At 43.6% G+C, this 25457-nt stretch overlaps 1 protein-coding gene across 6 annotated transcripts in view; it reads right to left on the reverse strand.

Annotated features, from left to right (window-relative positions):
* TOX2 (TOX high mobility group box family member 2) overlaps window positions 1-25457 on the reverse strand; it is a 258089-nt gene that overhangs the window by 100785 nt on the left and 131847 nt on the right. For all 6 annotated transcript variants that reach the window (XM_073309923.2, XM_073309922.2, XM_073309916.2 and 3 more), the window contains one exon: window positions 14119-14364. In XM_073309923.2, the coding sequence (XP_073166024.1) occupies window positions 14119-14364 (246 nt within the window). The remainder of the gene's footprint in view (window positions 1-14118; window positions 14365-25457) is intronic.

A 25457-nucleotide genomic window follows, 5' to 3' on the forward strand; every position in this document is an offset into this window, starting at 1 on the left:
TAATTAGCATGGTTGAAGTGGGAAGCCCTGGAAAGGTCCACACCAGGGGCTGATCTGTACTCATGTACATTCAAAGCTCCCATCAACATAGGGCCTGGTTCTGGGAACTGGTGAGCATCTGCAACTCCTAACTAAGTCAATGGACGTGGTGCTACTCCCACTAAAGCCACAAGGAGCCTTGCCACTGATTCTCGTAAGAGCCCAAAGGGAGTTGTCACCTCTCTGCATCTCCCAGAACCGGATGGAGAGCGCTGAAGCTTCAGAAGACAGCACGTGCTCTCTGACTGTGCATGCAGGGGATTCTGAAATGAGGTGGCTATGCACTGATGGGCAGGGTCATGGCATGATCTGCAAATAGCCACACACCACCTCTTTCAGAGCTGCTCAAGGGCCACCCAGGGCAACGCAGCACAAGCAAATGAGACACAGTGCAGGCAAGTGCAAGCCAAGAAGCGCAGCAAAGTTAAGGGAAGCTGCAAATAAGACTCAGAAAGAGGATTTTAAGCAAATGAAAATAGCAGACCAATTTACTGCAAAGTAAAAGCTACGGCTCAGGCACCATTACTCCCCGGTGGGCCTGGCCTGTTGGCAACAGCAACTGGGGTGGGACCAGAGCATCTAGCACACAGACTCATAGACTTTAAGGCCAGAAGGGATGATTATGATCATCTAAAAGCTTATCTTGGATTGAATCTTCCCCCTGAAGCCACCAGGACAGTGAATTGCTCTGCAAGTCACTCCTCCAGCTCAGGCATAGGGTCCCAAAACAATCTCTGTCACACTGCCGCTGACTCAGTCTCTCCACAGATCCAGGGTCTCAGAGGGCAGCATGACTGTGAAATGATCCAGCCACAAGTCTCTGGGCACCCGGGGCTCAGTGTGCTGCAGAGCATGTGGAAGAGGGCACATTCAGCACCATGAGGACTAATGCCTACAGCAGCTACTAGCCAAGGAGGTGAGGGACAGCTGGGGGCAGGAAGGGGGAATTGCTGGATGGCACTGGGAAGGCCCTTTACACAATGCCAGTGCTGAATCCATGTCCATTCCCAGACCTTGACTGCACAGTTCTGGCCTCATTTTCAGCCGGCCTAGGCATACAATCAGTCTTTGAATATAGATACCATCCCATGTACCTCTCGACACCACTGCACACAAGCTGCCTTGGAAGTGTGACCGCTAACCACAGCACTGCTGCTTAACCGCCCCAAAAGGCATAGAAACGCCCAAACCTGAGTGCAAAGCAAAGAATTTAGACAGCAACTTTTAACAAATGTCCGTTCCTATGATCTAGAAAGAGGAAAAGTGCTTTCGGTTTATTTATTTTTTAAGTATGTATAAAAGTAATTTGCTCCTAGACTTGTCTTCTAGGTTCCATGAAGTGAAATTTTGTAACCTAGTGATAAACCCCAGAAAAAAAGGGGAGCTTTCAAATGAAACTGCCAACAGAATCTTAACAGGAGCACATATGGGTGCTGCTAAACTAAGCTCACAAGGAGGTGGGGCAAATGCCTTAAAAGAGTTAGTGAAGGCAAAATAATGTTCATTAAAAATAGAAAAACAACTGAAAAAATATCCTTTGTATTCAACTTCGTACTCGTACATCATAATGTTCCAGTAAAAGCCCATTTTCCCTTGAGATAATAAAAGAATTGAATTTTTCCTTATCGGTCATCTATTTTTCTAGCTAAAGCTATTACTCCCTCTCTGTGGTTGCTAGGCAACAAGAAATATTAATAGCAGCTTTTATTAGCTTAGCTTTAGCAGCAGAGTACCAGAATGAGAAAATGGAAAACATAAATGTGTTACATAAATCTTTCAACCTTTCAGGGTTTGTGTTAGTCTCTGTTTTCATAATGATTTATTGAAGTGATGGTTCATTTATGAGAAAAAGGAGTGTGAAATAAGAAAACGGAACATTACCCTGAAGGACTGTTTGAAAATAAATAATTATAGGAGGTGAAGAAAAGCTGTTTAAAACCATTTTTCTGAGTTTTATAAAATTTAAAAAGACATATTTCTTTCATTTATTGCCTCTGAGAAAAACACTAGCAGGAGACTGCAAACAGGGCTCCGTTTAATACAAAGAAACCTTCACATATGATAGTATTATTATTATTGTCCACCCAGGCCTTATCTTAGGCAGTTTAGTTTTTAAATAGCGAACCACTAATGAGCAGAATTACAAATTAGTTAAAACCCAAGATGTAAAAAATTAGTACAACTCCAGAGAGGCACAAACCACCATAAGGTTTCACTCACTCTCTTTGCACTCCGTCAGTCCCTGTGTTGACAAAGTCTGTCCCTACATTAAACTGCACCAATATTAGTGCTGTTCATTGTGTTGTAAAGCCTGCTAATTTGGAATTTAATTTGGTTTGCATCTTGATTTGTGTGGCGTCATGCTCTGTTTTATCGCAGCTGTCCTCAGCAATATGTCTGGTAACTGGAGCACCGTATTTATTTATTTCTGATTGCGTATCACATGTGTTCTAAACACTGTAACTCAGGAAAGCAAGTCTTCTTGGCTACCACGTGGAAAAGTAAGACATACAGTCCTGGTACCTTATCATTCCATCTTTCCTGTAAAGGATTTCTGCCTACCTGGGTGAGTTCCACTGAATAACACTGAGTTCTTGTTTAAAAAAAAAAAAAAAATACACGAGGTGAAATCCTGGCTCCATGGATGTCAACGGACTTCTGGCTGAACAGGTGGAATTTTAAGGCACAGGGAGGGTATCTCCTCAAAATGAACTCTCCAACGAACCTCAGTTATGAAAGCACTACCCCTCCCCGGGAACTAAATCACAATGATATAGCCCCCAACCACACAGACATTTACAAGTCTGACAGGACCTCAGCCATAACTGTCCTCTGACTGTTGCCTTCCCACATCCCGCCTGCATACCTCAGCCCATGAGGGCCTTCTACAGCATCCAGCACAGAGAGTATGCCATGTCTTGGACAAGGGTCCACCAGCCACAATCTGACCTATAATTCTTAGGGGGAAGGAGGAGGAGTGAGACAGAATCACAGCCTGACTGTGAACGATGCAGCCAATCATTCTACATGATTTTCTTCGTTGTAGGGCCATGATAAGAGCAAATTTGCTCCCAGGTTTAATATTTGACCCCTAAACCTAACACACATAGAAATGTTGTTTTAAATGATAAAGAAACAAAATTCCAGTAGGAACAGGTTTTCTAAAAATCAGTAAAATAAGCATCTCCTCCCCCATACAGGAGAACAAGAAAGTGAAACTCACTAAGGTGCAATTCCATAATATTTAAGCATTGTGGGATCAGGGGCTAACTTACATACAGAAGCAAAGCTGACTTCCAGCCTGTTCTCATGCTGAAGTAAAACACAAAAAGGAGATGAATACCAGAGCTAGAGGGAGTGCGATTCAATTTCCTTTTTAATTGTTCAGCTCTAATAATCTAAGCCATTGGGTTTGATTCAGTGCTAGGCTAAGGGATGCTACGGTGATATATGCAGTATCAATGTGGGGGATGGGATTTGGACGTAAAAAACACTATGCATTAATTTCATATTTGAAATAAGTCTCATTGAAATAAATTAAATTATTTTTTGTTTCCCTTTCTGTTCTGTGACTGTCTGGACCGTTTAGACTGTGAGCCTTTTGGGGCGGAGGCTGTCTCTCACTGTGTGTTTGTACAGCACTTAACACAATGGAACCCTGGTCTCAGCAGAGACCTCTGTATTCTACCATAACAACAGCAATTAAAAAAACCTCCCTGTTCATGACATTGTTCCTTTAAGTCCTCTTATAAAGGAATAGTGCTAGATTACAAAGAATACTTTTAATACATTTTATTTAAAATATGTAACTTTTATTTAAAGTAGATAGGAATTTAAGATAGATATATTTATTTAGTTACGCATTTAAATATTTATAAACAATAAATACATTATATCATCTGCCAAGCTAAAAACCACATTTAACAATTTCCATACCTCGAAGAAACAGCAAATGGCTAACACTTGTTTTTCTAGTAAATTTCTAATTGATTTCCTTTTTGGGCTATTTCCTGTGTTAGAAAATGATCCAAAACTAATTTAAATCAATTATTATCTTTAGAGTGTAAGCTCCTTAGGGCAGAGACCCTCTTTTTGCTCTGTGTCTGTAAGGTGCCTCATTCAATGGGGTCCCCTAGTCCATGCCTGGGGCTCTGAGGCAGTACTCAATACAAATAACTAACAATAAATTATTAAGACTTGCACTGACTTCAATGGGATTTGGATCTGGCCCTAAGGGAGCACACAGTTATGTATGGACTTATCAGCACAGCAGGTCTGACTCAGGAGAAAAAGTGGATTCAAGTATGTGAGCAGTCTGAGGAAAGAGAACAGAGATGACCAAGGGTTTGATCCTGGGAAAAGTTACGCCTGCTAGGTCCCACTGACAATGTGCAGGAATAACAATACTCGGGGGGAGCATAGCTGTTTGCAGGATTGGACGCCGAGAAAGAAATTGCTAGGGAGAGTGGAAGGTGTGGGAAATGTCATGAAGAGAGAACCAAGAGGGTGGGAACTGGGGCACTTGGGGAAAAGGAATAAGGTCTGGGAAATGGGGAGAAGCAACAACAAGAGAGATGGAGGGAGACACATGGAGCAAAGACACATTCAGCGACAGAAGACAAGGTAGTGAATCAGAAGAGAAAATGCAGCAGCACAGTCACAGGGCTCTGGATGGTTCCATTTGACATTTCAAATGTCTGATTTAATGTTGCTGTTTATTATTTATTATTCAGATTGTGGTTTGGGCCCACATGGCGTGAAGCACTTTCTAAACACAAAGGATCCTACCTTGAACAGCTCACAATCTATGGTCTTTGACCATTTGCATTTTTAATTACTCTAGGCTTTGATCAGGGAGAGGGGAGGCTTCATCTCCCCCATCACGCACATATGCACACATCCCAGCCCCAGCCAAAGGAAGTGGCTATTTTTAGTTTCCATTTCTCATTGTGAGATAGGCAGATTGTTTACAGGTGGATTGTTTATTTGGCTTTTATTTATATTTCATTCAAAACTGCCACAAAGTTAAAAGAGCGTTATTTAGGTTGCAAAATGAAGCAGTTGACTGTTAGGAAATTCCAGATTTACAGATGCCCTTGCAATTTCAATTCTGCTTCTTTGTGCATGTATCCTATGCACTAAATGAGACAGGGTTTATGTGGAAAAAACAGCATGTACTATAATTAAAGACTGTATCATAATGCATATATACCGGGGACTGAATTAAGGTTACATATGCAACTGTAAATCTGGCATAGTCAAACTTCCAAGTTCTTGCAACCTTAATGTTCTTTTAACTCAGGGTTTGTCTACTTGTATAGCACAGCAGCTGCGCTACTGTAGTGCTTAGCGAAGACACTACCTATGTCGATGGGAGAGCTTCTCCAGTCAGTGTAGATACTCCATCTTCCCAAGAGGCAGTCGGAGAAGCCCTCCCATCAATATAGTGCTATCTACACCGGGGTTAGGTCAGTATAACTGTGTTACTCAGGGGTGTGGATTTTCCACAACCGAGTGATGCAGTTATACTGACGTAAGTCTTTAGTGTAGGCCAAGCCCTAATGTGGGTGTGGAGGGAATATACAATATTCAATTTTGTTGTAACTGTAACAACTCCCCCGTGCACTGGATTTGAACCTTGAACTTCTAGCCCTGGAGCTCAAACTGCTACAGCTTGACCTACGGACTAACTACATTAGCTGGTAGGAGGAGAAATCTTTTATCCCACTCAGTCCAGAGGATGGTTATGAGGAGCCCAGGCTGGCTCTCTTTCCCACAGTGATCTAGGGGAATTTCTACCGCACATGATGCCCCTAGAAGAAAATATGGGACACTGGATGGGGGGAGCTCAGCCTGGCCCAACTCTTCCTAACCCTCCAATACAGCTGCTCTGGCAGCTCCCAGGCGCTCTCAGAGCAGTGATTGCTGCTGCTGCAAATTTGGTGGCAGTGTGAGCCCAACCTTAGAATGTTCATATTCAGTTATTACTTCGGCGGGCTGCCAACATTTTCCTGAGACACAGGAGAGACAGAAGTAAAATAAAAGTTAACTTTCAACAGTTTACAGCTCAGAAAAACTCAATGGAATTTTGTTGAACAAACTCTTATAAATTTCAAAGACCTATTGCTAATCATGGACATTTTTGAGCTTCTCAAATAAAGTCACAAGAATGTTTTATGATGGAAGGTCTTAGGCAGCTTAGATACAGGGGTTGCTACCAGTTCCCCCTATAATACAGTGATCACCACTAAAAGGTCAGTACTTCCTAATAGTTACCATTGTGTGGTATCTAAGACACTGAAGCTTCCACACACACAACAGTGCATGTAACAATAATGTCCTTGCTTCTGCCCCTACCTTGGTGGAACCCGTAGGAGAGGAGCACAGGGGACGGAACTCTCGGCAGTGATACCTTCAACATCTCGAACCCCCTCCCTGAACCAGTCACACACAATGCCCAAGCCCAAGGGAGGAATGCCCCAGTGCTCTAATACCCTTTTCACTGCCATTGTGGACCATGGAAGAACAAGGCTGTGTTCCTGGAGTTGGTGTTTGTTCACATGGAGTTTTGTGATATTCATCTCCTAGGAGCAGGTTTGAAATAACGTGACCCCAAGTGTTTGAGTCAATGGTAAGTTACAATGGCAGGCGCAGTTCCAAACTGGGCCAGTGGGGGAGCTGTCAATGGGCTCCCATCTGGCTGACCAGCAACGCTGCTCTCAGGAAGTGAGGTTTAGGGGCTGGGCCCTCAATAGGCTCGGGGGACTTCTCCCCTTTACGGGGTGAACCCCTGGACAGCCAGGGAAGCCCAGTCCAAAATGGCTGTGGGCAGAGCTGTGTGCAGAGAGGTTAGCCTGGGCCTGGGCAGCACAGGAGGGCCCAGCAGGAGTCACTGCGAGTGGTGGCTCCCGTCTCAGTGCAGTAAAGTCCCATCGGTGGGCCAGGATACACCAACTCCTCCCCTCCGCTTGGGGTGCCTCCAGTGCTGACAGGCTCCGTTCGGCAGTCTCGCACGATGAGGGACGCAGACATTCTGAGACCCCTATCTAATATTTATGGAAATATGTTTGCACTGCATTGGAAATTCTTCAGTCTGACCTTGATCACCCTTTGTTTCTGTCAAACATGTTCTTCCAAATCCCTTCTGAAAACTCATTTATTCACAACAGCTCTTTAACCCAACATGCTCCCATTCTCCCTGCTACCCTGGCCATTTTACCTCAGCTTTTTCAAAGGCTGGGGCTGTGCTGCCTCCAGTCACTTTCAGCCAATCTGCTCTGGCTGCACCACTCTCTTCACTGTTCTGTCCTCAGTAATCACCTCAATTCGGAAGGCACCCTCGCCCACTGTGCCAAGGCCCAGGACATGCTCTGCTGCCCGCTCTCATCATCACAGACACTCCTGATGGACAGAAGTAGCAACAACTGCTGGCTTCAGGAAAAAAATCCTTGTGCTCACTGAAGCTGGTCAAAAATTTATTTCAAAACTCTCTTTTTCTGACAGAAAACATCATTTTTCTAAATTACTGATTTTTGGAGGGGGAGGGAATTTTTCGTTTTGTTTGAAATGTTTTAATTTCTCACCAAAACATTTTCTGGTTTTCTTTTTTTTTTTCCTCACGCACTCTCTCCCTTTTTTCTCTCCCTCTTCACTCCCATTTTTATTTCCCCCCTATTTTCTGGAGGCAAAAAAGAGAGAGAAAGTGGAAAAAAACTGACAATTTGGGGGGGTTGGGTTTTGTCAACAAAACAAATTTTCCCATCAAAAAGCGACCTTTTCTGACCAGCCCCCACACATTTCCCTGCCTCCCGACTATCCTTATGTTCCTCCCATATCTCTGCCCCTTGCCTATCCCCAGCCCAGGACACCCTCCTTCTCTCCTCCATCCTTTCTAGCTCTCCCATTCTCTTGTCCTCTGCCTTCTCGCTCCCTTCCCTTCACATGTTTTCCACCACCTTCTTTCCTCTCATCACCTTCACCTATTTCCCCAACCTGTGAAAAGTCACCATTTGTATGAACAGTGATACAGGCAAGAGAAGAAAACACCACCACTACATTACAGAACCATCTACTTTACCAAGATGAGCACATAATATAAGAGAGCGAACACAAAGGGTGAACTCCTAATCCCACTCAAGTTAATGGCAAAACTCCCAAGGACTTCAATGGGACACAATTTCCGACATGCCCTTCTCCACCATCCCACCCCCAGGCCTTCTTTCCTATTGTTTATTTAATTCACTCATGCATCTTGTAGGTCATAGGCTCATCGAATCAAGGATCATGTCCTGTATGTTTGCACAGCACCCAACACAACAGGCCACTAATTCTGACTGGGGTATTAGGTGTGATTCATAATATAAATAATTAATAGTAACTGTAATTATGTGCCAGGGTCAAAGGTGGCATGAAAACCATCTCCATTTATTCTCACTGTGTTTGTAACAATATTCCTTAAGATTCAGGCCTGAGAAAGGCATCTACGGTTGCATCTCAGCTTTTTGCTTTGCTATTTCATGTTATGATTTTTATTTGTGCAGGAAATTTGCACAATAAATGCTTCCTTACTAGTGACACAGCAGCACGCTTTCTGCTTATCAATGGAGAGAATGTCAACTAGCTTTCAGCATGCTTCAGGCGTTGAGGAAAAGGCCTGAGGGCTAGGGAGGAGAACAGAACAGAACCATCCACAGAGCTACCCGCCCTCAGCCAGAGGAGTAGGGTAGAAGAACAGAGATCTTGAGAACACAGCAGAGCAGCTCAACATTGTTCAACTGAAAAACTTCTCCATCAAAAAATGCAGTCTCATTGAAATCAAAATGTTTCACAAAAGCACTGCTATTTCAAGGAGATTTTTCCAAAAAATCATTTGAAATGAAACAAAAATGTTAATTCTGTTTTATTTCAAATCACAATTTTCATTTTGTTTGTGATTTTGGACTTTAGATTCCCCCCTCCTTTGCCCCTGTTTTGTCCCCACTGAAAAAGGAGGGGAAAAACAGGTTTGGGGGATTCCCTCTCCCTGCCCACGCTGATTTATTAGTAGGGCCCTACCAAATTCATGGTCCATTTTGGTCAATTTCACACTCATAGGATTTTTTAAATGGTAAATTTCACAATTTCAGCTATTTAAATCTGAAACTTCAGGGAGTTGTAATTGTAGGGGTCCTGACCCAAAAAGGAGTTGTTGCGGGTGTCACAAGGTTATTGTGGGAGGTGGGGGTTGCAGTACTGCTACTCTTACTTCTCTGCTGCTGCTAGCAGCAGCGCTGCCTTCAGAGCTGGGCAGCTGGAGAATGGCGGCTGCTGGCCGGGAGCCCAGCTCTGAAGGCAGAGCCACTGCCAGCAGCAGCCCAGAAGTAAGGGTAGCATGGTATAGTATGCCGCCCAGCTCTGAAGTCAGCACAGAAATAAGGGTGGCAACACTGTGACCCCCTAAAATAACCTTGTGACCCCCCCCCGCAACTTCCTTTTGGGGCAGGACCCACAATTTGAGAAACTCTGGTCTCCCCCCGTAAAATCTGTATAGTTTAGGGTAAAAGCACACCAAAGACCAGACTTCACAGGGGGAAACCAGATTTCACAGTCCTGATGCATTTTTCATGGCCATGAATTTAGTAGGGACCTATTTATCAGTGGGAAAAAAGGAGGGGAGTAAAAAAGGAAGAGGGTAAGGGACAATAATCCAAAATGTGAAATATTTTTGATTTTTGAAAACTGAAACAATACAAAAAACTGTGATTCAAAATACAGAGCAAAAATGTCATTTTGTTTACAATTTCTTATAGAAAAATCTGAAGTTTTCTTCAGAGTATTTTGAACAAAACATTTTTATTTGAAACTTTTCAGGGGGAAAAACACTGAATTTTTGGCCTGTGTCTGGTACAGAGCATTACATTTAATTTGTTTATTAATAACAAGAAATATCCATCTATCTAGTTTTCTCCCCCCAACTTCCCCATGCTGAGATTTCTCTCTCATAAGCGCGCACACACACACACACACACACACACACATTCAGTGACCCCTCACTCTCTCACTGTCCATCCTGCAGCACTGGAATCCCAGTGGTATCTATTCAATTATTATTATTTTTTATTTGTATTATCATACCACCTATGAGCCACAGTCATGGACCAGGTCCCCATGGTGCAAGGTGCTGTACAAACATAGAACAAAAAGACAGTCCCCCGTCCCAAAGCGCTGCCAATGTAAGTATAAGATAAGTGACCACAAAGGGACAGACACATGAGGGTACAGGGAAACTATATCGGTCAGCATGGGAGGCCATGATCACAGCACACCAGCAGCCTAACCACTGTCAAGTTTTCTGTAGGCCTCTTTCTTCTCCCTCAAAGTTCTGCTCTTCCACAGAGGCAGCCTGTACATGATGTTTGGAATGCCCCGTGTGCCAGAGAAATGTGTTGAACCTCACGTCTTCAACAAAGGAAGAGGTTTGAAGATGAACACCCAATTTGAGCAGCCAGGACATATCAGACATTCACACAGAAAGAAGAGGAATAAAAAGTAACTTCCCATAAACCAGTGGCTTTTTGATCCCCTCTTGCAAATCAATCCAGAACCAGGGATGCTGCTGGGGAATCTGGGATGGTTGGCAATGCAATCTAATTGTGTCCCAAGGACACATGAGTCTGCAAGAGGGAGACCAGACATTAGATCTCAGGGAGCAGTCTGAAATGCCCCAGGAGCAACTGGCTGAGCAAAAGCAGGCAGCGCACAGAAGGTGCCAGGGAAGGGAGACTGTTGATAGGATGTATTCATAATAAGCAAATACGGAGGTGACCTTAGTTTTGCAAAACCTCCTTGGTCAGGTTACTGCTCTGGAGATGTAATACAAGGTCCCATTTTATCAATACCCCTATATTCCAGATACAGAGTGTGCTTCGCAGGAGGTCAGACTAGATGATCAAAGTGGTCCCTTCTGGGTTTATAATCTCTGAATCAGATAAAATATTCCAGTTTTGGCCCATTTTTGAAACACGACCACACAGCCCTGGGAGTCAGGAGACCTGGGTTCTATTTCTGGCTCTTTAATGACAATGTGGGTCTTTTAACAAACTATTTCACCTTGCAGTGCTCCTTTCTGTAAAATGGGGATAGTAATTTTCTACCTCCCAGGGGTATTGCAAGACTTAATGAAATGGTTGGAAAATGTTAGTTATCAGATTCTTGGATAGGAGACATTACAGGATTGCAAAGCATCCCTTACCCTTATTCCCAATTAATTTTTGAGCAGTAGAGTAAATGTCATTTCCCATTGCTCTCAGTAATGCCTAGGTCATGTCATTTTAGTAGTCCTAGATTTTTCATTAGAGCACATGAAAAAATCCGAGCTACTAGACATAAATTCTTAACAACATTTAAAATTTGTATCCCAAACTTCTTGCAAATTACAATTTTTCCCTTTCATTAAAAATATTCTTACTCCAGAAATAAAATAAATAGCAGCAAACGTAGGAAACATCTGTGTATGCAAAAAAATGTACAGACCATTGTGAGCCAAAGCACATAGGAGGCATGTTAATACCCTTAACATTTGCATTAGTCATTTAGGTTTTGAAACAAAGACCAAATCTCATCTGGCTTCCTGCTGAACTCTCAAACAAGAGTCACCTTCCTAACCGGCTGATGCCCCCATTTCTACACACAGTGAAACAATTAGTGCTTTGTTACTGTCAAGTCTGTAAACATGTTCCTCCTCAGAATGAATTTTTCCTGTTGCAAATACCTACCTTAAATATGAGTAACTTTCAGGGAGGATCACAGCACTTCAGACGCCCTGCAATGTCACCCAAGCAATGCCTGAAGCACAGTCTACTTCATTAGACCATTACCAAGTGGGTTATGGCTTGATGGGCATGCGGGCAGAAGATATTAATGATACAAATTTAAAAATCTGCTCCATCTCTGGGCTTTTATTGTTCCCTCATGTGCGTGCACAGCTCCCATTAATGCTAATCAGGAGTACACATGCACATTGGGACAAACACTAACTGCCATGTGCACACACGGGAGTCAATGGGATCCCTGTCCATGCATCCAAAGGCAGAATTGGCCAATTTGTGAGGGAAAAGGGCGGTCAGCCTGTAACAAAAAGTTTGATTGTAGAGGAAAAGTGTCTGACAGGAGGGTAAGAAAGGATTTCATTTGGGCCTAAAATTACAACACAGTTCATTTAGTGATCTACCTCATTACTGCTGGGATCTATGGAGATATCTTTCCCAAAGGCTTTGCTTTAAAACTAAACACTTCCAATTCACTATCAGCTGGAAAATTCAGGATACCCTGGATTTTTAATTTTAGTGGTAAGGGGGAAACAACTCCTAATCTCTCTATTCTGTTTTCAGCATACTAAGCCCCCTTCTTATCTTCCCTAGCTCAGTCCTGATTTATTGTCAAGATGCTGCATTTGTAAAACAGAACCATAAAATAAAAAAGAGAACATTTCCCAAGGACTACTCCAAAATAAATTATTTCAGCCATTCAGAAGCTGCTTAATAAATCCCACTATTCTTGTTTCTTTGGGTATTTTAGAAACTGATTTATCAATGCAATATCACCTTGCAAAAATGAGACAATCAACACAAGATAAAAATATTGTGGTATGAAAACAGGGGTCAGAAGTAGGGGCTGTGCTTTAAATTAAACTAGGGAAAACATCTTTCATATAAAATTGACTCTTTTTGTCTCAGAAATGAATAATTTAATGAACTAAGTACCTAAAAGCTAAAGAGGAGCCCGACGTAATATTTAATTTCATAGAAAGAGGTCTGTTTTCAATATCATGCTCGATCAATTTTTTTTAAACACACAAACTTTATAAAAAAAAGAAGTGCAGATATGCCAAGGATTTTGGGAGCTTTGGAGCATTCCTAGAGAAAGTGATAATATCTCCTGTGAACACTACTACCTTCCAGACCCTTATCTACTGAGGCAAGGAAAAGCAAATACTCTTTAGCTAGGATGGTTGTGGAGATGCAGGCATGTTAATTAAACAAAATTAGCTCTGTTTGATATTGATGCATTCCAGTGACACCCATGGAAATCAATGATCTTAGAAGCAAATAATATAGAAAACCTACCATGTAGTTAAATCTGCTAAAAGGGAAATTATTATTAAATGACTTCATCATAAATTCAATACAGCTGATGAAATCAAGACAAAGGCTTACACAACATGGCTGGTTCTGTGCTGAACTGATCTCTATACTGAGTTAAATAAGCTCATTTCCCCCCCTCAGACGTCCATTTTTAAATTTTCATTCATTATCCCTGTGCTAGTCCTTTCTGCAATAGGTTAACATGAAACTTCTGAAGATACCGCCTTGTCCCAGAGTAATCCAAAAGGCATTTTAGTATTGCCACCTCTAACCTATGCAGGACTGGGGACTGATCCTGCTCCCCTCAAAGTCACAAGCAAAGCTCCCATTGACTTTGAGAGGAAATGGGATAGGCTCACTTCTTTCACTAAATGGGCTTTTAAACCACAGAATGAGGTAGTCCATGCCATACCTTAACCTTTTTACCAGGCCCGTGAGCAGATTGCTCCAATTTTACAGTACTTGCAACGAACGTGGTGGTATATTTATTATTCAAAAGATCATCAATATTGAAGTGCCCTGGGATCTTTTTTGGATGCTTTGTTTTGGATGATCCAACCAAAGTATGCAAGAAAAATAAAGCAGGCGTACTTCACTCCCTCAAGGCAAGAATCAATGCGTATGACATTATACACCAAGAGTGAAATACAAAACCACCCCCTGAATATAATTAGGTTATTAACATGGTCCAAAAAGGCACAGAATTTAAAATACAAAATTACGCTGAAAAGCACCATGACCATGCAAATGACTTCTACAGAAGCAATCAAACCACCCCCATCTTTGAGATATGCTCCCTGTCCAACTGAAGGCAGCTCAGTGTTCACTGCCTTTATTCAATCCTTAGTTGGAAATGTTTTTTCCAAGAATATCCTTCTATATTCAAACGACTCATAGTGACACACAGTGGATTGTATCGGATCAAACAGAACATGATAAAAGAGAAAACTTTACTCACCGTAGGTAGTTGGCTGGAGAGAAGATGCCCATCCTGACTCAACATATTAGACACCATGATGGCTGGAAGGTCCATGTTCTGATAGGAATATGCTGGTATCAGGCTATTTGGAGGGAGGCCGTGGCACAGTGAATGATACCCGGTTTCATGATCCACCAAATGAAGAAGTGAGGGCTCTGGGAGGTTAGGAGGAGTTATAGGAGGGATTTCATAGTCCTCATTATTCTCATTCTGACCATTATATGTCTGAAATAGTAAAAGGACATTTTTACAATGTGTCACTTCCTCATTGCTTCAGCAAAAGAAATGTTTTGTGATGAAAAAAATAAATAAAAAAATTAACCACAACCAGATAATACAATAATTCCTAAATGACAATTCCCAGTCATGTACATAAGCAGGTCCCAGAGCAACATCAGACGATCACAGCATGCTGTAGCTAATCTCAAGATCATCCCAAATCAAACAGAAGGGCATTTCTCATGGCCTGAGCTTCAATTTCTATCACTAAGGTATAATGTCCTGCCTCCATCTGCTTTGTAGAACTCTCATCCACCTCAGCAGAAAATTCTGTGCATGGATCAATGTAAAGATATGACCAAAAGAACTAAATTTGCAAAAAGGGCTCTAAGCTTGCTTCTTGAAAGGGTATTTTCATGCATAAATCTGGTAGTAATACATACAACTGCTGCATTTGTAACTACAAATGTTTCTTTGGACACACAAATGAGTGTGCAATATTTATGACTAGGATTTCCAAAGGGGCTTAAAGGAAGTAAGCACTCCACTCCCATGGAAAGTCAGTGATGGTACCTGAGCAGCAAATTTCTTTAGGCTCCTTGAAAAAACCCAGATTTTATCTACCAGTTGAGAGACCTACTCAGAAAAGTGGCTGTAGCATCTTTTTCAAAAACGAGTCTCATTTGACTGTCCCAGGCATGGAGACCTGCCCATATTTACTTTATTGTGCAAAGATATTTAAGAATAAAAATACCTTTAGCTAGCTCTTTTCCTGATGACACTACCTTGAAAAAGAACACAACTGTGCAGATAGTTTGATTGTGATCATTTCCAGTTCAGTGGGATTTATTAAAACATTTCCCTGCCGTGTGTTAAAAATTAATCTGAAATTGCACCCATGTAATTCTCCTGAGACAAAATATATTAGATCTACAGTAAATTTAAAATAAATGTGAATCTTACAATAAAATTGTTAATTGTGGTATGGAAGACCATTATAACAGGTTCTATTTTAAAGAGAAAGCTTATTCTGAAGATATCCTACATTATATATGACTATACTATATGAAATTCTGATTATCCCTAGTGTTATACACATGGATTTTAAGATCAGCTTCCAAGATCACCTAATTTCATGGTTGGATTTTGATTTAATATTGACTTAAGACCAGAAATCTATGTGTGCAAAAACGGTTAAACACTATAGACTATTAAGCCATTGCCCCAAAACTCTCACACAAATCCTCATCTTCCATCACCCCAGATTTAAAAAATTATAAAATAAAAGATTTATGTAACTTGAATTCTTCATGAAACTCAGCAGAGAGCAAGTGAAGAAGCAGCTGTCTGGAATCTTGTTATGAAGCACCAGTTGGAGAGTGCATGAGCTTAAGCGTTCTGGCACTTTCTTTGGACAGAAACATCGACTGCAATGGCACCATCCCTTCGTCACTCTTCACGGAGGTGCAGGGAGTTTAACATTTTCATTATCCTTAGCAAAGGTGATTCCCCTCCCTTCTTTGTCTCCCCTATGTTGTTCACATGATACCATTGCAATAAAGATAGTGATTGGAGCACTTATTGTGGGGCCAATTCTGTGATTTATATGCCCTCAAAATTCCCATTGACTTCACATGGTGTACATAAGAAATAGGGGCTCAAGGTCTATACTACTATATATTAGTATCAACACAGTTCTCAAGTGGAGATTCCAGTTCATTTATTCTTCCAGCCAGCTTGTCTAGCTCAGATATTACACTGGAAGGGGCGGGGGTGACAGGCTGCACATAAAAGAGTATAAGGCCGATAGATTCCATTTAATAGGTTTGGTAGTTAGTTTTCATTTGGGTTACGCAGTTTGAAGTGCACTGATTCTTTCCCAGATATTTAAGAGGATTTTGTTCCACGGTATAGGGAGAGGGATTTGAACAAATCTTTACGCAGCAAACTTCTTCCAACTGGTTTATTTTGGTATCAGGTATATAAACAAGTGGCTTTGCTGTACTTAGTTAAATTATGTAAAATCCACTCCAAGTTTCCTAAAGCGCTCTTCAAAAATACAAGTTTCTTGTGTTTCTGCTGAGAAGCTTGCTAAAAGGCTTTGAGGAGGTTTTGTCAGGAGTATGGAAAACCTGTCATCCCTGCTCACACCCCCTGCGCATTTCTGTCTCCTCATTCTATTCAGCTCAGAAAACAAGAACTGTCTAAATCACAAAGCTTTTCGATTCACTACAGTATTATGCAGTCATATCAAAATAAGGATCAAAGCAATACAAAATCAGTATCATATTAGACAATATCCAATCAACATAATCAGACTTCACGCCTGCAACCATTCACACCATATCAGCTAAGAACAATTTTCCAAGCCTATATTTACTCTATACGTGTTTTAAAAAGACAGCTAGAAAGATAAGGCAGAGAGATTCAATAGATAGATACTGTATATAGGTGGAATCCATGATGATGATGTATTGTAATACACTCTGTTTATTTTTACGTTTGGGATGACTGAATCCATACGGACAAGTGGTGGTTTAAAGTCACAACTGAAGAAATGCTGTCCTCTAAAACTCGTCTCAGTAACAACCAACTCCCATTTCCTCATCAAGTGTGTTATACAACATATTTTGCATTTTAATGTTATTTTAGATTAAATTATGCAGTAGATTATTCATTATAATACACACTACAGATTAAATTATAGATTATGTTAAATTTTAATTATTTACTAACACAAACGCCCCCTCGGTTTATGTTTAAACCAATTCATCCCACCAGTGACTGAAAGATGTCACCACAGTGAAGCTCAACTTCCCTAAAAGGTGGCTTGCTTTATTATACACCTCTACCCTGATATACCATGACCCGATATAACACGGGTTCGTATACAATGCAGTAAAGCAGGGTCTCGGAGGCAGAAGCTGTGGGGGGGGGCACTTTGGGGGGCCCCGCAGGCCCAGAGTGGCCCGGGTGATTAGTGGGGGGCTGGGAGCAGCCTGCTCCACTTCCCTCGCCGCGGCCCCAGCCGTGTCACTCGGGGGAGGGGGCTTGGGGGATGAGGTTCCCCCCCCACACTCACTGGCAGTGTCGGAAGCGGAGCAGCCTGGCCCCAGCCCAATCCACTCCACCAGCTCCCAGCTGCAGTGCTCCACTTCCCACCGCCGGTGAGTGGGGTGGGGCGTCCTTTCCCTAGCCTCCCCGCACTCACCGGCGGCGGGAAGCGGAGTAGCGCAGCTGGGAGCTGGCGGAGTGGAGCAGGCTGGGGCCAGGCTGCTCTGCTTCCCACCGCTGCCGGTGAGTGCCTGTCAGGGGGCGGGGGTGTGATAGGGGTCGGCGCAGTCAGTGGACAGGGAGCAGGGGGGTTGGGTAGGGGGTGGGGTCCTGGGGGTGATTAGGGATGGGGGAGTCTCTGGAGGGGGTGGTCAGGGGACAAGGGGCAGGGGGGCCAAAGCAAGTTCTATATAACGCAGTTTCACATAACGCGGTAAGCTTTTCTGGCTCCTGCGGACCGCATTATATTTGGGTAGAGATGTACTACAAATGCGGAAGAGGTAGGGTTTTCCACTTTCAAATATATTGAGCTAGGCTGAAATGAGGAGCCTGAATCTGCACAACTACCATCAACTTCTGGGGTGGAGGGGAGAGTTGGGTGCAAAGTCCCTGCTTGATTCTGCAGTAATAGGCACATGTTAAAATTAAGGTTGCCACCCATATGGTTTCTACTTGGACAGTCCAGTTTCTGGCTTCTGTGCCAGATTTTGAGGGTCCTGGCAACCCTAAATGGCACCTGAACCAAAGGCCCAAAGGCAGAGGGAGGCACCAACCCGCGCCAGCACCTGCTCATCTGGGGCCACCTCCTACCTGCAGGCAAGTTCCTTGAGATTATCTAATTAGCGGTGTGGGTGGGAGATCAATGGGGATGGGGCCTTGGGGGAAGAGGCAGAGAAGGGGGCGGGGCCTTAAGGGAAGAAGTGGGATGGGGCGGGGCCTTGGGGGGGGGGAAGAGGTGAAGCCTTGGGGGCGGAGTCCAGTTACCATGAATTAGAAAGGTGGCAACGCTAGTTAAAATGGAGTGATGATGCCAAGAATCCATGTATCTTTCCATTTTTGCAATATGTCGGCCATATGGTAAAAAGACTGCATTTCCCCCCTGCCCCACCCCCAACTGCACTTCTCTCTTCATTGTATTCAGACCCTTTCATGTCTTTATGTGATGCTGATAATGGGGCTAGAGTTCAAGGACCATGTCCAGTATGTTCAGCTCTTATGGAACTAGCTAATCCTTGTGTAGATTGCACCTGTGCAGAGACTCATTTCTAGGGTCTTTGTGGGAGGGGAACTATGGGGTGGAGGGGGGGGGTACTGTGGGAGAAACAAATAAATACTTTTTACATCAATTGTTTTAATTGCAATTAAATATAAACTTGTTTCAAAGTTAAAGTGTGAATTTATGACTCTGAATCTCAAAGACTCAGCTTACCCCACAGCCTGGCTAGTTTGTGACTTTCAAGCTATAGCCCAGCAGGATGCAGAGGGGCTATGATACAAGGGTAGCTGCTGAAAGGATTCTGGCTGACTCAGCCAGAATTCAAGCTGCAGCAGCCTCTCTGCCATCCTTTCAGCAGGTACCGCATGCCTTCCCCTCCAAAGGACGCCAGGGCAGCCATGACTCCACCCCCAATTTACCATGCCCATTCCACTTTTGCAGAGGTAACATTGCCTGGGCTGCTAAGAGGGAGCAGTGTCTCTGATCCCTAGTGAGATCATACCCCTCTCTCATAGATCACAGAAATATCGGGCTGGAAGGAACCTCGAGGAGTCAAGTCCAACTCTTGGGCTGAGGCAGGTCCAAGTAAACCTAGACCATCCCTGACAGGTATTTGTCCCACCTTCTCTTAAAAACCTCCAACGATGGGGATTCTACCACCTCTCTTGGAAGCCTGTTCCAGAGTTTAACTTCCCTTAGAGTTAGAAAGTTTTTCCTAATATCTCACCTCAATCTCCCTTGCTGCAGATTAAGCCCATTACTTCTTGCCCTACTGTCAGTGGACCACTGATCACTGTTCTCTTTATAACAGCCCTTAACATACAGGAAAACTGTTATCAGTCCCCCACCCTGAGTCGTCTTTTCTCAACACTAAACATGTCCAGTGTTTTTTTTAAAACCTTTCCTCAGAGCTTAGGTATTCAAAACCATTGATCAGTTTTGTTGCTCTCCTCTGGACTCTCCAACGTGCCGACATCTTTCCTAAAATGTAGCATCCAGAACTGGACACAGTGCTCCAGCTGAGCCTCACCAGTGCCAAGTACAGGGGACAAGTACTTGCTGTGACTTACATACAAAACTCCTGTTAATACACCCGAGAATGATATTCACCTTTTTTTCTAACTGTATCACATTGCTGACTCATAGTCAATTGTGATCCACTATAATCCCCAGATGCCTTTCAGGAGTACTACCACCCAGCCAGTTATTTCCCCATGGTGAGTAATGGGAGAAGAATCTGTTCCACATCCTGTACAAGACTACAGCCTATTGAATTGAACAATATAAATAAAAGCACACTATAAAATGGTACAGAACAGGTACTGACAAGTCAGTGGATCCACCAGCTTTACTGTTGTTGGTTGATCAAGGAGCCTATTTCCTGTTTCCTCTGCACCCAGACACAGTATCAGTAAAGCCTGGGGCAGTTCCAGCCCGTTTAGTATCTTTCATACAAACCACGACCCCAGAGACTTTCTCGAGTGGGTTCATTAACAGCTGAGAGAGACACAAATGAAGAGGAAGGAGATTTTCAAAGGCACAAATGGCAAGTAGGCACCTAATTCCCACTCACTTTCATGGGGAAGAAGAGATGCATCAAGCTGAGGTTGGTAAGGAGAGTTGAGGAGGTGCAGAGATGCAGGGGGCTGCTCCTGACTGCACACACCAGTGGCCTGACTGGGGATGAGCAGAGTGGAGGCCAGAGCTAGAAGACGGTGGGGAGCAAGGAGGGCAGTCAGCTGGAGCAAGTGCATGAAGGGAGACCGTGGGGAGAAGAGAGACCCAAAGCAGGCTCCTCTCTCCGTGGGGAGACCGAAAGGGAGAAGAGAGACCCAAAGCAGGCTCTGTTAGGCTGGCTACAGGAACTCCATGGAAGGTTGTTTATAAACAGAGGGAGATTTTGAATTGCACAGAGGGCAAGCGGGGTTGTTTCAGGAGGGTGACTGAGCATTAATGCTTCTTTCATGCATATTCAAGCAGCAATGTTCGGTACATGCTGAGGCCTGGGAAGCAGGGACATAGGGCAGGGAACTCCAATTGCCAAGATAAAGGAAGATGAAAGCTTAGAAGAAGAGTTTAACAGAGGGGGAGGGGCGTGAATTTCAAGGGGCAACAGAAAACAGGGAGTTATGCTCAACACCCAATCACCTTTGTAAATGACAATTAATTGGTCCCACTGAAAAACTGCTCCCTGTAAAATTTCAGAGGAGGTGATTGCTGACAAACTCATGTTCATCTCAGGATTCAGGTGGCTAAAGAGCAACTTCTACCAGCTCGTTGGTTCTAAGGGGGTAGGCAATACACAGAAGAGCCCAGAGTGCCTTCTCTGACCTAGGGGAGGCATCATTCAGAGGGCCAAGAGGGGAGGCTATGGAGGTGGAGGATCTTTTTCTGGAGATGGGGGAAGTGCTGAGGACAAGAGAGATCCTGAGGAGCTCAGTGAAAAATGAGGATGTCCTTAGTACCCCAGGAGTTAAGAGCCTGACTTTCTTCTAAGGCAGTGGTTCCCAAACTGGGGTTCATGAACCCCTGGGGGTTTGCATAATGTTACAGGGCGTTCTTGGGAAAAAATTCCCTAATGGTGGACAGAGCTATCCCTAGGGACTCCAGGCAGGATGGGCCAGCAGCCCAGAGCCCCTGGAGTTCTAAGAGCTAAGCAGATCAAAGCAAGCGTATCTATCACACTGAGCAGATTTAAACTTCAAGACTCATAAGAAATGGAAAAGGAGGTGGATATTTTTTGCTCTTTTTAAAATTAAATAGGCAGCTAGTATTGTTTTTAAAACTATTATGAAGAACAAGTTTAAGCTTTGTTGAAATGTGTGTTGTTTTCCTGGACTGCTCAAGACCTGAATGCTTGTGAAGGAGAAACTTTTTGAATTGGCTTCTTAAATACCTTCATGCTGTTTCACATCTGATACTTCTTGATGAAACCTAGGAGCCTTGTCTTATAACAGGCTTATTCAAAGTGATACAAGCTACGGAAGTGAGATCTTGGAAGCGTGTTGCCGTTTTCATAAATAAAAATACTGTAATGATAAATAATTAATAATAAATAATGTGTAATAAGCATGTCATAAAAACAAATTTTCTATTTCCAAGAGCACTGTTTTTATAATTTATATTCGGGTAAAGGAGAAAATCCCTGGAAATATTCATTTTTAGGAGGGGGTTCGCGAGACTTAACATTTCAGTGAAAGGGGTTCACAGGTTGTTAAAGTTTGGGAACCACTGTTCTGAAGCTTAACCACTCTCCCTTTTTGTGCCCACCATTTCAGTCACTTAGACATTGAAGTGCCTGAAGTGTCATGTATTTGGACATTACTACAGATACCTTAAACTGCATCTGCAAATTACTGGGGGTGGAAGAACAGAAGCCAGGATTTTTCCTTTAAGATCATTTGGGCCCAAAGATTAGTGAGTTTGAAGCAGCACTGAGCCTTTTCAATGCAAACCTCTAACACTGTTGTAACACAACTTAAGCGTATGTGACAAAGGAACATGATGCTTCTGCTGCTTCCAATGGTGGAGAGAAACAATTGCAGTTCTGTTCTGCTCTTATCAGTGTGCTGCACAAGGCAGCTTCGCAGAGAGGTTAGGTAGGCGGGATGCTGGAATCAGATCTCCCCTTCAGCTGGGAGAATTCATTGGACATTCAGCTGCTGCAAAATCTTTGCACATGGGAACGTTGTGTGTACAGACTGCAGGAAAAGTGGGAGGAACTTGTGCCAATAAACAACTGCCCTGTCTTGTCTCCTGCAAGTACAGAACTTGCTGGGCCACGTAGCTCTAGAGTGCCAGGCAACTTTTCCTCATGTGTTAACCCTGGATTTGCCTGTTTCTGCCCTCTTGCCAATTATAGGCATCATCACACACATGGCTTCCGGAGCATGTTGTCAGACAGGTCCCAGGAAGGGGGAAGTCCCCACCTCCCTCTTAATAAATTAACCTGAAGCACCATGCCATCCATTCTACTTCTCTTCCCTGGGTGGGTACGAGGAGCCAGAAGACATCTGCCCTGGGGGATGGAAAGACCATTTCTGTGGAATCACTGTCCTCTTTCAAGATACTATAGAAGCCTCCCAGCAAGGGCCCTGTGTGATGCATGATGTAGGTCTGGGGTGTGAATGGGCTCTGGGGAATGTTTTTGGTAGTGACATGATAGCTGCCTACATCCCCAGCTACACAGGACTGTGGTGGGTATGTGAAAAGCTGACTCAGGTACCTTTCTCCTCCAAGCTGTGGAATCTATTGCCCTTCCTGGGAGGGGCTCCAGGTTCAGCAACCTGTGGGGGAGTCCATTTTACCATCATAAAAAGAGATGGGCTGCTAGGAGGCTGGTGGGGCCACTGTGGACTGCCTGCACCTCTGCTGATTGCCTGAGGTGTACATGGTTCTTCAAGGGTCTGCTCTTTTGGGGGCCTGAACCCCCAGCTACTTCCTCCGGCCTTGTGCCAGAGCAAAGCTCTCTCCCTGACAGATAGGAATGGGCAGGTTTCAGAGTAGCAGCCGTGTTAGTCTGTATCTGCAAAAAGAAAAGGAGTACTACTGGCACCTTAGAGACTAACAAATATATTTGAGCATAAGCTTTCGTGAGCTACAGCTTATACTCAAATAAATTTGTTAGTCTCTAAGGTGCCACAAGTCCTGCTTTTCTTTTTGAGGAATGGGTAGGAAGCACTGAGAAGAGAATGTTGGAGTTTCCCATCCCCTGTGCATTAGCAGATCACACAGGGGACAGTATGGGTTTCTCTCACCCTCCAGCCTCCCAACAGTGTGGAACAGAGTGCGTGTTCCTATGAGCAGAGCATAGGCTTGGGAGTCAGGAGTCCTGGGCTTCATTCCCAGCTTGTCCCATTTCTCTCAGCCAGCTGCAATCTAACAAGGTTGCCACGTGTGACAAGCACCCAAAACAAGAAAAAAAATTCACACAGGAAACTCAGAATGCCGTGTGAGTCCTTCCTTCAGCACAAATGCCTCGAACACCTCTGCTGCATGATTCTTAACTGCTGCCATAAACCATTTTCAACAATAAACCTGTGAAAGGTATGGAGCTTTGAGACTAAAATGGGTGACATCCCTTGATATGACAGAGAGCTGAGCGGTATGGTTCCATTGCTAACTCACGGCATGACCTATGGAACAGTTCTGGGGCTATGGCTGGCGGTTTCTGTGAATCCATGTTGCATTTCAGCCTCCATTTTGGCTGTGTCCTTGTCTGTACACTATAACTCTTGTGCTGGATTGTATCTCTCTGTTGTTGGTGGGCCTGGTGCCTAGATGTCTGACTCTGCATGAGAGTCAACAAGGGGGCACCAACTTTGAACGACCCTCTGCAATGGGAACAATGGATTTGCCAAAAAGGGAACCAAACTAAAGGAAGTTGGTTCTCCCAGTTTGTGTCCAGGGAGGCTGGACTTTAACTACCTGACCAGGGCTTTGAAGCCGGTCAGTGACAGAGTAGTCTGAAACTTTGTTTAATGGTAGAATGTGACCTCTTTCCCCAGCAGAACATTATCAGGAAGCAGGAGACCAAAGGTAAGAGGGGACTACCCACCTCACACATGGACTGGCCCCTTGGCTCACAGAAGCAGTGAGCACAGACACATACAGGGTGGAACATGTAGGTGTTGATTTTGCATAGATCTGCATAGCTCCAGTACTGCTAAGAGTAAAGTGAGAGTGTGTGTGTAAGAAATTCCTGTGCAAAGCCTGTGGGTTCCTTGCTTTATCTGCTATGTCCCCCCGAAGAGTTAGGCGACACACCTCACTGCCAATGAGGATGGAGCTCTGGGAGATTGTAACCTTCAGCACTGGTCTCTGGCACACCCAGTGGTCTGGGAATAACAGGGATTCACAGGTTGGGCCAAATACAGCAGACCTGTGACCATCCACAAGGGGGATCTCAGACAGGGCTGTAACTGCTATATTTTCAGAGATGCTAAGATCTCACATCTTACATGGACCTTATGGGAGTTGTGGGTGCTTAGAACCTCTGAAAATTAGGCCCTTAAGCTTCCTGGGCCTCAGCTTCTCCCCATATGGAAAATGGGGACAGTAATGCCCTTCTTTAAAAAGCATTTTAAGATCTACAGCTAGCCAGCCTCATCTCAGCATGTTATTGGTCACAGAGAAGATGACTTGACCATGAACCTGGGAACCAATTCTCCTTTGAAACATGCCAAATATCCAGTGACCCCAATTCTCCACTGAGTCATGTTCTCTGTGATTATCTGTTAGGATCCAGGAGTTCCAGCCAATCTCAGAGATTATTATTCACAGTTAGAGGGGGAGATTTTCAGCATTATTGCCAGTAAATATTTGCCCTGTGAAATAACGTTCACAGGCAAGCTTGAGTCAGAGAGAAAACGGCAGAGAATTTATTTTCGGTGAACTGCAAGGAACCATGGAGAATGGTGTGATCCACCCCACCCTAACAGCAGAGACAATGCAAAATATTCAAATATGTTTACTGTAAGCAATGCCTAGGAAATTTCTACATATCACTTTGTCATTTATGATGGAAACTCCCTCATCTACATCCGGTTTATGGGATTGTACAGTAAACTGTCATGCAAAGGAAACTGTGAGATGAGAGTAGCCATCCACTTTCCTGCTTCTTCACCACCCTCCAGCCCCAGCTGAAATCATCACTTTCCATTACTCTGGTCCTCTGCAGCTCTTTCCTTCTCTTTTCAGAGGTATCCTTGAATTCAATGTACAGCTAGATGAAGTACTGCAGTGCTTGGAGTGATATGGTGCTGTGGACCAAGTATACCAAATAGGAATACAGACTAACACGGCTGTTACTCTGAAAACTGGTAATAAT

This window comes from Lepidochelys kempii, chromosome 13 (assembly GCF_965140285.1).
Source record: "Lepidochelys kempii isolate rLepKem1 chromosome 13, rLepKem1.hap1, whole genome shotgun sequence".
Classification (NCBI taxonomy): Eukaryota; Metazoa; Chordata; order Testudines; family Cheloniidae; genus Lepidochelys; species Lepidochelys kempii.